At 37.4% G+C, this 14422-nt stretch overlaps 3 protein-coding genes and 1 non-coding gene across 5 annotated transcripts; 1 reads left to right on the plus strand and 3 right to left on the minus strand.

Annotated features, from left to right (window-relative positions):
- Nucleotides 1-4: 4 nt before the first annotated feature.
- Nucleotides 5-6337, minus strand: LOC145906827 (sodium-dependent glucose transporter 1B-like). The gene is made up of 12 exons (XM_082994300.1): nucleotides 6187-6337; nucleotides 5955-6037; nucleotides 5008-5176; nucleotides 4776-4892; nucleotides 4555-4662; nucleotides 4329-4437; nucleotides 2475-2629; nucleotides 2256-2413; nucleotides 2050-2187; nucleotides 1669-1798; nucleotides 1219-1332; nucleotides 5-677 (listed from the first exon to the last, which is right to left on the minus strand). The coding sequence occupies exons 1-12, from the start codon at nucleotides 6248-6250 to the stop codon at nucleotides 535-537; spliced, it is 1488 nt and encodes a 495-aa protein (XP_082850426.1). The 5' UTR covers nucleotides 6251-6337; the 3' UTR covers nucleotides 5-534.
- A 645-nt stretch (nucleotides 6338-6982) lies between these two features.
- Trnat-ggu (transfer RNA threonine (anticodon GGU)) lies at nucleotides 6983-7056 on the plus strand. The gene has a single exon. It is a non-coding gene; the product is annotated as a tRNA-Thr (tRNA).
- A 3144-nt stretch (nucleotides 7057-10200) lies between these two features.
- Nucleotides 10201-12167, minus strand: LOC145905520 (MAP3K12-binding inhibitory protein 1-like). Of its 2 annotated transcripts, XM_082992747.1 has the most exons (8): nucleotides 12048-12167; nucleotides 11874-11984; nucleotides 11731-11811; nucleotides 11578-11672; nucleotides 11331-11401; nucleotides 10867-11019; nucleotides 10522-10737; nucleotides 10201-10234 (listed from the first exon to the last, which is right to left on the minus strand). In XM_082992747.1, the coding sequence occupies exons 1-8, from the start codon at nucleotides 12111-12113 to the stop codon at nucleotides 10230-10232; spliced, it is 798 nt and encodes a 265-aa protein (XP_082848873.1). In that variant the 5' UTR covers nucleotides 12114-12167; the 3' UTR covers nucleotides 10201-10229. The 2 variants fall into 2 exon arrangements, with proteins under 2 accessions (XP_082848873.1, XP_082848872.1); XM_082992746.1 differs by lacking the exon at nucleotides 10201-10234 and having other exon boundaries at nucleotides 10331-10737.
- On the minus strand, nucleotides 12149-13121 carry LOC145905521 (proteasome subunit beta type-3-like). The gene has a single exon (XM_082992748.1). The coding sequence runs from the start codon at nucleotides 13024-13026 to the stop codon at nucleotides 12409-12411; it is 618 nt and encodes a 205-aa protein (XP_082848874.1). The 5' UTR covers nucleotides 13027-13121; the 3' UTR covers nucleotides 12149-12408.
- Between the last annotated feature and the right edge of the window lie 1301 nt (nucleotides 13122-14422).

Genomic DNA, 14422 nt, shown 5'->3' on the forward strand with positions numbered 1-14422 from the left:
ACCAGAAAACTGTGATAATGGGAATTGTATGAAGTAATGTTCTAGTCTTAATGTTGAAGGTTTCAAGAAATATTTTACAATACTTTCACTCACATGGTTTGAAGCAGGAGGGTGTAAATGGGGCGATAGCAAATAAAAATGTATAATAGTCACAAATTTTTGTATTGACGATAGATACGACATCCTACTGTTTTGCATTTGAAACTACATATACAAGTATTTAAATATGGTCTATATAATGTTTCATATGAAAGTAATCCCACAAAAATATAACACGTGTTAATCACGAAGCTGTGAGCGAAGTTTTGTTACAGGACAGTAGTCACTTCCAATCAACTTTCGTTCATAATAAAACAATGATGTCTATTAATAGTTACCACCTCAGTTATATCAAATTAGTTGAATATTACGAAATTCCAATCCAAACTGATTTCATGTTGACAAAAATCACTTTAATAATATTTTTAAAATGTTCACACGAAATGTGGTCAGCGTATACTCGTTTATCAGAGAAACATGGATTCGGTTGAATGGTCAGTTGGTATTCAGTTGGTCGACGGCGGCTAAAGGCATTTCACATTGCTGGGATTCTTCCAGCCGCATATTTCCGACGTCGTCGAAATGTTCTCCATAAACCATCATCACGAGAAATATGATCAGATTAGCCAGAGCAAATGCTGCACATGATCAAAACACGCGTGAAAGTGTGAATTTGATGAAACAAATCGAGCATGGGTGCAAAATATTTGGAGTTAATAACTTTGAAGATGAAAGCCAAAGCTAGAATGCTGTTATACATTAGAAATAGTAAACGTTTCGAACACTAACTGCGTTCATCATCAGTACTACAATGAGTGCATGCAAGAAAAGCGAGCAAAATCGAGCATGGTTCAACAGCAATGTATAAACGGCTGGACCCCAAAAGCGAAAATGTGATTGGGAAAGTTGTTATTGTTTAGTAATAAAAAATGATGCCCAAAAATCTGAACCAGGTCCACTTCATACAAACATGGCAACATCCTTTGTTAAAATAATTTGCAGTTTAAATACGCTTAATTATTAGTTTTGTGTTTGTGAGGTGTTTTTTCAACAACAAACTCTTATACTTCTCCAAACCCAACTTGGGCTTGAGCTTTACCGATACACTAATTCTGGCATCTTTCATAACTTTTGTTCATCAAAATGAATTTATGAATTAAATTATCATTACACTTTCACCTGTACTGAAGTAAATAACAGACAACGGTTGTTGTTGAAATAAAATTCCGCCAACAGGTGTCATGCTCATCGAACCAATCGCATTTCCAAAATTGAATATGAACATATATTTGCCTTGATTGATATAAAAAATACAGAATTATGCAAATAAAAATGGAGCAAAATAATATGAATTTTGTGAGATTGGTAGGCTGAAACAGTGGCCTCTGGGTGCAGCTCACAACAGAACAGAATTATACTTGTTTCAGTTAAACAACCAATTTTTTTACTTTGTATTTTTCAATTGAATTTATCAATGATACGATTAAAAGTATGAATCATATGCGAACCAACGGGCCCATGTAGCCTATACCCTCCTAAACATAAAAGTTAAAGTGCTATTCTTGCTGCCTGGCATAATAATTATTAAGAATTGTTCTTCTGGCACTGCCATGAAAGTAAAAGAAATACCTGAAATGTTGGTAAGTTTTGAGGTCCACGAGACACAAGCCGGGTAAAGTGGTGCAAGAAAAGCTCCGTAGAAAAAAGTAGCGATCCAAGGAACAACATAAAATCTTGTGCCAGATGCACTCAGCAAGATCTGTTAGAGTTTAAGTATTGTTTTCAAGCATTTGTAAATGTAATACATCGAATAAAAACTAATAAAATGTGCAAAAAAACGCAGCCTACTAAACCACCACTTCAAAAACTGGTAGTTGTGTTGCAGAAAACTAAAGTCCGAAAAATGTATTTAAAAAAATGGCAAAAATGTAACCTTAGTTTCTTTTGAATCCTGTGAACCAATCAAAGATTAAAAGTAATTAATAAAATTCAAGCAAAAATTAATCATACCATGGAGCAAAGTCCGCCGACAAGGCAGACCAGAATTATGGTACTTGGTTTAAAAAATTTGGCCGCCACAACCGCTGCCGATCTACCTGCACCAAAACCAATCCATAACACTGAATTCAGAACACTCGCATCTGATTCCTGCACACATGCAATCCATAAATTAAAACAAGATTTGCTCCGTTTTGAAGGTTTTACTGAAATCTTACTGAAAACTGAAGATCGGTGCAAACCACAATCGAGAAAATGTATGCAACGTAGGGATGCTCTCCACCAATTAAAAAGAAATAGAAGAGAACGACCAACAAAAACAAAAGCCAGACTTTGTGAAAAGGTTCTTCAGGTCTTTCCTCGGTATTTCGTTTTCCTGTAATATACATAAAAGATAAAAGTTGAAAAAAACTTAAAACAACTTAACACGTGTTTACCTTTCCGAATGAGTTTTATTTTCGGAATGATCTTTAATCCAGCCATCAGAAAGAAAAATAGCGACACAAGAACCATAAAAAGACCAGAAATAATAAATGCGTAAGATACAGGGTTTATTCCCTCTTCTGCAGGTGGCGCCGAAATTTGAACAAAACTGTAAACATACAAATATACATATTAAACATTCTTAATCTCTGTATTTAAATAGCGATTTTTCCAATTTAAAGCCCTGTTTCTGAACTTAGCACCCTATCTCCAAATTCAAATCGCGACTTCAAATGCAAAATCCTCTAATTCCAAATCCGAAATTTGGATTTGATTTAGAATTTGGAGATTGCGATTGCCCTTACGAACCACCGTAGAGTTTCTCTATTTATGCACATGGTCTATGCCAGTGCTTTTCAACCTTTTCAAAGACTATCTGCACTTTTATATGGCACCAAAGTTTCATCCGCACAATGCGGCCAAACGCATAAAATGTAACCAAGGCGTCGATTGTTTATTGCGTGTCGAACATCTTGAGAAAAATTGCCGTGCTTGTCGCAAAAATGTCGTATCTGGTAACTAACGCATGAGAAAGACCAGGTTTAGAATACAAGTTGAATTAACGACAAAACAAATAAAAACCTTGCACGTTGTTGGTATGCTTTGTCTCTTTTAACGTCCGATTGAACGAAAAATGGTACTTGGTTCGTAACAATGACACGTGTTGGGTAACAATGCCCTATGTTTGGAAACAATGTTAAGTTTAACGCGCTTATTCGCCGAACGTTAAAGAAAGTGTTGGGTGTTGCATGGATTTTGTCCTATAATTTATTGTAGTTGCGTTTATTCAGTTGTTTAAACAGAAAAATTTATTTGGGGTGGGGATCCTGAACGATGATGCCATTAAGTTTTCAACACTACGTAACCGTTCCAGTTAAATAATGTTGTTTGATAAAGACTCGAAATAAAAATTTCTCTCCAAATAATTGTTTGCGGTTTGAAATTAAACGACTTATACTGGCACCAACGTCTTCGAACCACTTTTGCCCCCAGCATGCACGGCAAATAAAATTGACAACTACATGTGAATAGGAAAATCGTCCAATCTTTTAAAAAAGAAAACTAGTAAGATCGATGTGAATGTTGCAAGATTGGTGTGACCGATACAAGATTGGCGTGACCGATAGGCTTAATTAAGTTGTTATAGTAATTCAATTTATGGACTTTTGCAGATAACAATAGCGTTGGTCTGTTCGTAGTACTGCATATACCAGTAACTCAACATTTATTCACTCCGCCCGTGTCGAACAGTGGCGTCGCGTGTCGAACACTTAGAATGGTGAAAAAGGCATAAACCGACACCCTGCATGTAAGTAATACTAACCTCCAGGCGGCATGATAAATTGCCCTCTCTTGAACGTTTCTGTTGTGTAATTATATCGTTTTGTGTCCTACAGTTGACCTAACAAAGGGCGTTTTAGATTCACCGTGTAATCAACATGTGTTGCAATGTGACTTGCGCCTGTGGAATTACTGCGCGCCTCAGTAAGAGTTAATTGCGTTATTTGCCTGTTTGCTTTGGCTATAAAACCTGCTCACCGTTTTGTACGAACAGTTTTGAAATTTAAACGATTGGAAACCTACCGACGATTTAAGGGGAAGGATTGGCGTTGCTTCTTGAAGCGAGTGTTCGTTACCAAATATGAAAAATTCTCAGACTAAAAAGCCTACTTATCGGGCGAGTGTCATCCGCACTCATCCGCACCATGTTTGCCATCCGCACCACAAATTTTCATATCCGCACCAGTGCGGATGGTCCCACAGGTTGAAAAGCACTGGTCTATGCAAACAATTTTAATTACACTTACGCAGTGGAACCGTTGACAGATGACGAATGATTTAAAAGGTTTGTCGAATATCCAGGGCATTTCAGTTTGGCATCGTTTGTTGCACTTGCCATAATAAGAAATGGTCGAGCTAAATATTAAATACTAAACTTGTTACAATTATTTTCTATTGGACGTCGACACGTAGCCTATTTAAGTGGGGATTTAAATCACAAAATTTGTATATAATAGTAATGATCTGTAGAACCTAATAAGGGTGCAAGAAAGGCTCCAATCGTAAACATGAAGTGGAATGCTTGAATATGTGGACGAGAATCTTTCTCTCCCCACAGCTTAAGAAGAAGTGCTTGCATGCCTGACACAAACTGATGGTTAAACATATAAACATAAAAGGTAAACAAAATGGAATGAGATGAGATGAGAATTCTTTACTATTTTCAGAATCCCCGAATTGTTAAATTTACGAACCCGCATCTAGATATCCAGCCATGAGTCCAGCAAGAGCAATGAGGGTTAATATCATAGCAGATGATTTCACGAAGGGGATGAAAAACATGAAAACTCCGGACAGCAATACCGCAAAACCTACCAAGAAAACGATATAGCCTAGTAGACGAAAGCTTATCCCCAAAAAACTGCAAACACAGACAAAACGTTTTAAAATTGGAACGCTTATTGTTATGCAAACGCCCTTACCCACCTAGCGATATCATGGGTCGTCCGAACTTGAGAAGATATCCTGCGACCATAGCACCAAGCATCATCCCAATAGCACGTCCAGTGAACATTGGAGATAGCTCAGCTACTGTGCTGTCCACATTATGGGCAAGGAAGAGGAGTGTGGGTGATGGCATTGACATGTACAGACCCTTCATTGTTCAAATATTTATTTTGACTTTTCCGGCGAGAATGCATTAATGGTCGGTTCGAGTTACACTTCACAGATTTGACTAAATCTGACCCTGTAGTCTGGTATAATTAGAATGTTTTAGGTCGATATTGAAGGTTTCACAAGTGCACTGTTTATTTATTTGCTCTCTTTAACTGTTTACATAGAGAAATGTTTACTGCGGTTTTGATCATTACGACATAGGTCAGTATGGCCTGTCAATGTAATGGAGACCGAGGGGTTCGTTTAAACGTTTTTTTCAAAAAATGCTTCTATTTTTTCAATTATGCACAGCGTTCTAAAATTCTACTTTGTTGTAAGCAGTAATGCTTTTTGTAAAACGGTAGTTGTTTCTTTGATTTCGGGAAACTTAAAATGCCTATAAAGCTCATATAGCAGGAACAGGTCTCAAAAGTTACCCCGGTATACAAGCATAAGGACCGAAAAGAACATTTACAGCATGTGACACGGCCAACAAGTCTAGGCAGCCTCGATAAGTGGCCTGTTACAAAAACAATTGTTCAGCTGCTGCAATTATACGAAGTTAAAATTTCGTAGGAAATTTTGTATGAAGAGGGCAAAATATATATATATTTTTAAATCCATTAACTAAAAAAGGCGTTCGTTGTGTTTTTACAGATCCAAGGCTTTGGCCATTTTATTTTAAATATGCTTGCATCAATTAGGATTAAGTTTATTTTTTGCAAAATTGCAATCAGCATTGTGCTCGCCTTCTTATTAAACGACATGCTGCTTACATGACATATTCTTGCAAGATAAATGACGAACAGGAAGGAGTAAGTTGTAAATCCAGGAAAACAAATGCTTGATATTTCATCACCTGCACCAAGCAAAAAAGTGTAAAGGAATTTTCCAAGTTTGTGTTTGAGAATGTTCTGTAACGCCATTTTAGCGCGTAACCACTATTAGGTGTCTGTATATACTGTATGTATAATATAAGCATATGCGCTATGAAAAATGCGCATCTACCTCCAACGTGACGTGTGTCGTCCAATTCCATGTCACGTGCTTCCGGTTTGCATTCCTTTTTCATTATGCCTGTTTCCCGGAAACAAATAAAGCAAATAAATTCCAGGTCAATATCTCAAGTTGAACAGGATAAGCTACACACGCTAACCTACAAACAACTAGAAAAAACGTTTTTCGTGGTTAACAAGACACAGTAAAACAAGAATCTTCGATTAGAGTGTAGAACCCCTTGTCTCAGCAGCTGACACCCACCAGCAACGAAGCGTATAATGCTCACTGATACGTTACACTTTTAAATACTTCAACTTGACTAAGTTCCAGTTTGCCCTGTGCTGGGTACCTTTAATCAAAGTCGAACAGTTGCAATACGGTTCTGGTTTATAAGATTTGTCCTTATTTTGAAGGTCTAGGAAATCTTATTATTATTTAATTTTAAATTGGTTGAGCCACAGTCGTCTTTTTTTAATATGCCTTGACCCAAATCAAAATGCAAGCGTTTTCTGTGCTTTGCACACCGCATCACATCGCGACTAAAAAAGGTCATCATGCTGATTTCTAAAATGTAGTATCACATTCCTTCTCAGTCGTTCTTATTTTTAGTTTTACAACGATTGCAACCCTGCAAAAGATATTGCGTTGATTGTTTGGGGAGTCTTACAAAAAACAAGTTGTTTGTCTCAAAATGTTGTTTGAAAATAAAATCTCACAAGCCAGGTGTAAACGAGTTGTCACAGCTATTGTATCGCGATCATTAGGTTTGCAGGCTTGGCCACAACATACCCCGTGAAACCACTGAGCTCCTGTAGCTCAGTTGGTAGAGCGTTGGGCCTGGTTAGCCCAGGGTCGTGAGTTCAAACCTCACCGGGAGCTTGATTTTTCAAATCTTGCTCCGACTTGTCAAGAAAAAGTGGCTGATCCAGCTAGGTTGCAATGCCTGGGCTGCCAAGCCTGCAAACCTAATGGTAGAAACTATCTATTGTGTAAGCTGCAGACAGATGGCCACTGTTCAGCTGGTGTGACTTTCAGACGACTTTGCTGACCAAACGGCCAAGCAAAACTTCCACTTTGTGGTGACTATACAATCACCTAGAAACTATCTAGGTTGGATTTAACAGGTCTACGACAAAATATATTCTGTTTAGAATGAAAATGACATAGTTCAATACTTGTTTTTCAATGCACAACTGACTTGGTGACTGTCAACTTTTGTCTCCCACAATCAACGTTTGTGTTAGGTCTACATGTTCCTTCATGCATGAAGCTTGCTTCCTTCCTTCGACTGCTCCTCTTGTTTCGATGTGCAGGACACGTGTGAAGTGAACATTGATCTTTTTTGTGATGTAGGCTATCTTTGTGTCATATTTCTGCACGCAGTTTTTATGTTTTAGTGTTTATTGCGTTATTACTTTTATTGTTATGCTGTTGGTTTACTACCATACTGGCGGGATTTTTGTCACAGATTTTGCGTTGTTGTGTGTGCTTGTCATGCGATACTTTCTGTGTTTTTCTTTTACAAGGCAATTGAATACATTAAAATTGCGATGATGTTATGGGTAATAAACGCCAAGCTACAATGTTTATTTTATTTCAAACCAAAAGCGTACCCCCTAAAAACATATTGATGACTTTAATTAAAACTGGTCACATTATTTTGGGCGAAGTGTTGGACAATTCGCTGACAGGGTTTCCAGATGATCAAAACATTTGACGGCCATTTTTTCCCAATTGCGACAAACCAATAAGCGGCCGCCACGAAATGATACAATCAGTCTTTCTATTTGATTGCAGATGTAGGGGGTTATTACCATAATAAAAATTTGTGCCCCCTAACATTACACTACCGGCAAACCGCATGGTGAAAAATTACCAGGGGAAATATAAAGAAAATCATGCGGCCCGCCTGGGTGAACGTATCCAGCCGAAAGCGAAGTACAAGAGCGGAAAAAGCCTTCGGTTTGGACGTAGTATGTTTTCGAGCAATTATTCCGCTGCACCCAAAACATTTTTGTTGGTACAAAAACTGCAAATGATTATAAAAATGCAGGCGAATGTCGTGTTGTGTATCGTTTGGAAAATCACGCCACGCCCGAACATTTGGCTTCAAATATACTGCATTTAGTACAATATAGCAGAAAATTTGATTCAAATGTTGGTTTAACGCACTACTCGCTATTGAACAATTTTCAATCAGTCAAATATCTAAAAGTTAAATATCACCGTGTTCAATAGTGCAAACTCTATGGCTGGGTGGCGTTCACGTGACTACTTCTATAGTGACATCATAGTTTTTTGTCGAGTTTTGAAAGACTGTTTGTAAAAGTTTGCGTAGCACTGGCACTGCTATGCATGCAGAAAGTCGGGTCGCATTTGATGTTCTGGGAGTCCAAATATGACGAAAATAATACAAGAGAATACATACTCTTCCACATGAGTGTACTTTGCGTATGAATACAATTAAAGTTATGTTAGGCCAAGCAGAAAATTAAACATTACTGTTACATCTTGTTCGCCAGTAATTGCTGATTTCCATGAATGCACTTTTTTTCTCTACACTAATGTGTGGTGCAATCGGTCTGTGACGTAATAATAAAAGAGACCAAGTTTTAAGTGATATAACGCAACGTGCAGTGTTGCCAGTTCGGCGCTTTTTACGCCCAATTGGGCGTGTTGTCTTTGGCGTTTGCGCTTTTTTGTTGCACCTTGCGCGCATTTGGGCGTGTTTGGTATTTTAAAAATTTCATTGTTAGTTCATTAATTATGTGACGAAGCGCTGTTTCAGCCGTATTTCAAACTCTACAACCTGACCACACAACGAAATATGACGTCATAATCATATTGCATTGAAAATAATGCAGTTTTATGGGTCATGTGTATTGCACCTGGTCTTAGTTTTCCGTGAAGTGTTTTTGTAAGATGAGCGCGGCCAACCATATGCATGAAATGACGAGTGGTGTACGTAACTGATATGTGTAAACTTCATCAATACTGCGGGCACTTGGGCTATTTGTTTTTGCAGAAATTGGGCGTGTTGAAACAAAAAATTTGGCGTTTTTGGTAAAAAAAATCTGGCAACACTGGCAACGTGGTTTTATCCTTTTGTGTCTGACAACTGTGCAGCACAGTGCTACGTCATTTTAAATCTGCAAATCTGTGTTGCGAGCGAGCATTTTCTGGTGAGTCTCTTTGTAAATATGTGTGTATACGACTGAAGTACCACATAACCGAAATGTGTAAACTGTAACTTAGGCAAAGTTAACTGCGAAGTCAGTTCGCTGAAAAGTATATAGCTGCCCTTGTTTATGTAATTAAGTTTACACACGGTGTTGACGCTGCCTTTGTACTTACAATGTCTCTCTTGCATTTGTACACACGTGAAGCGTGGTGTATTCAATATTCTGTCGCCCAACCATGGTGGCGCATTGTAGTTTATTTTGCTTGTTTCGTTCCCAAATAGTTAGTGAGCCTTATGCTGTAATTTACTACGTGTGAAGTGTATTTGTTTGACACATTGCCTTCTGTGTAGAAACCGTGTCCTACGTGTCTTTTCGTCTCCACCCGACGTCTGTATCGTCTACACTTCGAATTCATTCTATCTTGCGTACGATTGCGTACTGCACATTCGATAACAAGAATAACATCAACTGAGTGAGCGAGTTTGAGACCGATTAAAGACGTTCCGCGCCAATAACCGGGGCGCGTTCAACGGACGTTATAGATGCAACATTAAAACGATTGGCTGTTTTCTAGGTCCTTCAAAATTTTTTAGCGCCTGTTTTGAGGACACAATGCAAGGTGTGCAAATAAAGATATGTCGCCTAAAGCGACTCTCCAGAAAATGAATTTGAACTAAATGCCCGTACAAAAGACGGAACTAACAGAATAGGACTCAGTAGGATGACAACCTTGTGATTTTTTTCCACAAATATTGTTACTCTTTCAACCATACTTTCAACAAAAGCCAACAAAAATTGACTGACAGAAAACCATGATGAATCTGTCCAAAACACCATCGTCCCATCAACATCCCGTGAATGTCTGCTCATTCAACCTAAACACCCATTGCATTGTTACACGCAATTACTAAACACAGAGATGCGGTCTGCACGCCACTGCAGTAGCAGAAAATTGTACCCATGCTAAACACCACGTGACCACGAGTTTTATTTTAAATAGAAGTTCTTAGTGGATGTAAATGCAAAATTTGCATCACAAGTTAAGCAAATAAAAAACAAGAACCTATCTCAGGTATCTTTGAGGTAATCAATCCGACGCAACCACAAACGGGGGAACACGACAAATCGTAACGCACCGAAAAAAAAATTATAGGTCAATGACCTCTTCCTGTTCCTCCCAACAGATTTTGTTTCAACAACCGAATTCTGTCATCAATTTCATCAATTGACATTTGGGTTGTGTCTTCACGACTTAATCGTTGTCGTTTTATTTCAGGTTCTGTTGCTTTTGTAAAATATTCCGGCGAAAAGGACTCCAGTTGTAGAAGTCGGTTTTCCAATGTTTTTAATCGTTCGTAAACATTTCGTGGGATTGATTCTAAAAGTTTTTTTTACGTAATAATATAGATTCAGAAAAAATCAAAGCCTCTAAACTAATAAATAGACAGTTGTTGTATGTGATATTGCAAAAATAAATTTTAGATAAATTAATGTTTTACATTCTTACCAGAGTGAATACTGGTGTGATGTTCCAAATTATGTAAACGTTCCTGAATTCCAGTGTTAGGATAAGATTGGTTTGTGTTTCTTTTAATTGGGCACCAGTTTCCTTGGGAGTTAACTTGCATTTGGGGTCCTTCTGTGTTTTCTATTCTCTTCACTGTGTTGGACAATACAGATTTTAAGAACCATCAACACATCACAGTAGAATAACAATTATTAATAAGGCATACTGCAACTTCACAATATTCACTTTATTTTAACCATTGCATTTGCCCACAGGGTTGGGGAACTGACCACATGGATATCCAGCTCATATTCAGCATAATGGTGGCAAATTTAAATCACCAAAGAATTTGCCCATGTAATTGTTTACAATTCCACATCCACCCACCCCCAAGAAACATATCTCGCTTCCTCAGTGTTTTTTTACTTTTAGGCACAAATAAGCAATGTACTTTATTAAAAAACCTTCTAGATGAGTAGCATTAGCAGGTCTTGGTCTAAACAGTGCCTGTGTTCTTGCACATCCACCTTCATCTCTATGAAATTGCATATTTTGTTATTGACAAAATATAGAAACAGTTTTTCAATGACTACTTTTAATCTTTAGTAACCAAAAATCTCAAAAAAATACAGACCATTAAACTGATTGCTTGCGGCAAACTACCCTGCTAAACAATAACAGTGGTTGTAAGGACAAAAATACCTTTATTACCTTGTTGAATTTTGTGTCCCACAAAAGTCTTGCACGTTTTGTCCATCAACTAACTGTTGCGCATGCTCAATGAATGAAGAAATTCGCTTGTCCAACTAAAAACAGATTACAAATTAAGCAATTAATTAGAAGATTTTGACAAACTGGCCAAACCTGTTGTTTGGAAGCAGTGATTTGAACCAGAGATTGATCTATCTCATAATGTTGTTCTTGTTTTGATTCATCCAGAATTTTCTGTATTTAAATAAAAATTATGTAGAAAAAATAGGGTGAACTCTTTGATGTTTAATATGAACCTGAATGGAGGAAATCATGGTTTGAGCATTTTGAAAAACTTGTGTGGGGCTTGACTTGGATTGATTCAAACTACCAGTGGACACTTGGAGAATGCTATCAGGAAGATCAGCCTAACAAATCACATAAACATTAATTACAATTGCTGGAGAGGTACCATATGCAACAAAAAATACCTCCAAAGCAAATTTTTTGATGGATTCCAGAATTTTGTTTAAAACACTTTCGTTAGTTTTGGACATCTTGCTTCAGTGCAAAAAACCTATCATTATATCACCTAGCATATACGAATGAGCACAAAATACAATATCCAAATTTATCTTTTGACATGTAATGGGATTAACAGTTGCACAAATTGGAACAATTTTATCAACACAATTTGAAACACAGTATAATGGCCATTATAAATTGTGTCAAACATTTAATTTGAAATATTATTTATAATATAACCATAGCCAAATGAGGATCAGGAGTTCAATCCAGAAAAGCTGCAATATTAGCAGAAGAGCACAGCTAAATTTAGTTTGTTTTATAAACTCAGTCCATCCGTGCTTTAAGACGCCTGGTTGTAACTTTGTCAGCCTCAATAACATGAACAACAGCTCCCCACCCAGAACCGCAATCACGATCCACAGAGTTAAGCAGAGCTTGCGAAATGCATTCAAACAACTCATCAGGATCCATATCTTCATGCCATAAGGCTTCACACATTCCATACATTTGTATCGCACAGGTACCGGAGACTACAAAGTCCTCAGGCTCCATTGGACATCCAATCAAATCACAAGATGCAATAAATGGTTCCTTAGTTTTAGGGTCAAGTCCAGCTATCACAGGTTCAATAAAATAGGGGCCAAACCTTTTTTCATACAACAAATTGGATACAACACTTAGGAAGGTTTTAGGAGTCATTGCTCTATTTTCCCGTAACTCATACAACTTTAGCTGAAAACCAAGTCTTTGGGCCACGGTTTGTATGTCTGTTGCAAGTCCAGCTAGTCCAATATAGAGCTTGTCATTCATAGGAAATACTTTTTCAAAGTCCATCGCCACCGTTTGTGCTTGCACCCCAAACCTCAAGTCTGATGCAATTGCGACACAGTTTTTTCCTTTCATTGCGATGACCGCACCACCGTTGTATGACATGATAGACATATTGATAGATGTTAGTCTTTTTCACTCCTTGGGTATACTTTATGACAGTTTTTTGCGTCTAACCTAAAAAATCGCAAGTGGACAATGATGCGCAATTTTCATGCTGTTTGTATCCAAGGAGAGAAATGTACTGTTTACGTTGGTACACAAACCAATAATGATAAAAGCATAGTATACTCATAATAAAAGTACTTTAAGTCATTATTAAAACGAAACCCAACAAACAATGCGTAAAAAGTTTCTTTTAAGACCAAAGTGAGATTCTTGACATATCTAAAGAAACAGGAAGCAAGCAGCATGGAAACGTTTATTTCTGTGGGAAAATCAATCAGCTTTCTTGCTCAGGACAAATATATTTCGCTAAAATAAGCATCGCCATGTCTAAAATAATATAATATGAAGGGTTTAAACTCAGAAAAGGGCCACTAGTACCTCTAGCACTCCCCATGCGTAGCTAAAAGCTTGTCACACACAGCTGACTCGGTAGGAGCGTCGGGAAAACAGCAATAAAAGACAAAACTTAATGTAACAGCGTTTATAACAAGAGAGGAAGATAAAATTTTTATTTTATTTAGGCAGCGTTAGAATCATTTTTAGTAAATTAATGAAAGCAAGACGACTTAAGAAAGGAAAAATGTTCACACACGAAAGTGGAAGTATTCGGGATTCCTTAATATTTGCGTAATATCAGTATTATAATCTACACGTTCCCTCTGGTAGGAAACAGCACAAAATAGAACCTGTGATCATACCCAAATATGCCGAGTAAAATTGCCGATATCTTCAGAATATAACACACACGACGAAACTGGTCAACAACCGACCAAAAGTTTCTCTTCAGTATTGGAAAAGTGCAAATAATACACACTTAGGCTACTTGTCAAAGTCGTGAAAATGTTGTTAAAAATCATAAAAAAGAGTAAATTTTGTTTGTGCGACCACGATATGTTATATAGCGACAACTGTTTTCTATCAGCTTTTTTAATGTAGTAATCATAAAAAGTTAAAACAAATTAAAAAAAGAATATCATATTGTGTTTATATTATTGCCAGCTTGCAGATAACAACTTGTGCAGAACCTCTGGCATAAACAAATCTACCACTAAGAGTTCAGCTAGAGCAAACTATTTTCCCTTTTTCGTAAAAGAACTGTCATTATATTGAGTTATCGATAAGATCCCTCACCATCGGAACGCGGATCTGTACTGGTTTGTGTGGCATTTTCAACCAATTCTTGGGGGGAAAAACGAATTGTTGGCCATAATAAAAAATACCACGCTTCGTACACGCCAGGCCACACTCAATTTAGTCGACAACAACTGTCACCGGGTGTTTTCTTCGTTAAAGCTTTCACGCGTTATGTAAAATAAGTTTTATTAATCTACCACACATTCCA

The sequence above is a fragment of the Ascidia mentula genome, chromosome 6 (assembly GCF_947561715.1).
Source record: "Ascidia mentula chromosome 6, kaAscMent1.1, whole genome shotgun sequence".
NCBI lineage: Eukaryota > Metazoa > Chordata > Ascidiacea > Phlebobranchia > Ascidiidae > Ascidia > Ascidia mentula.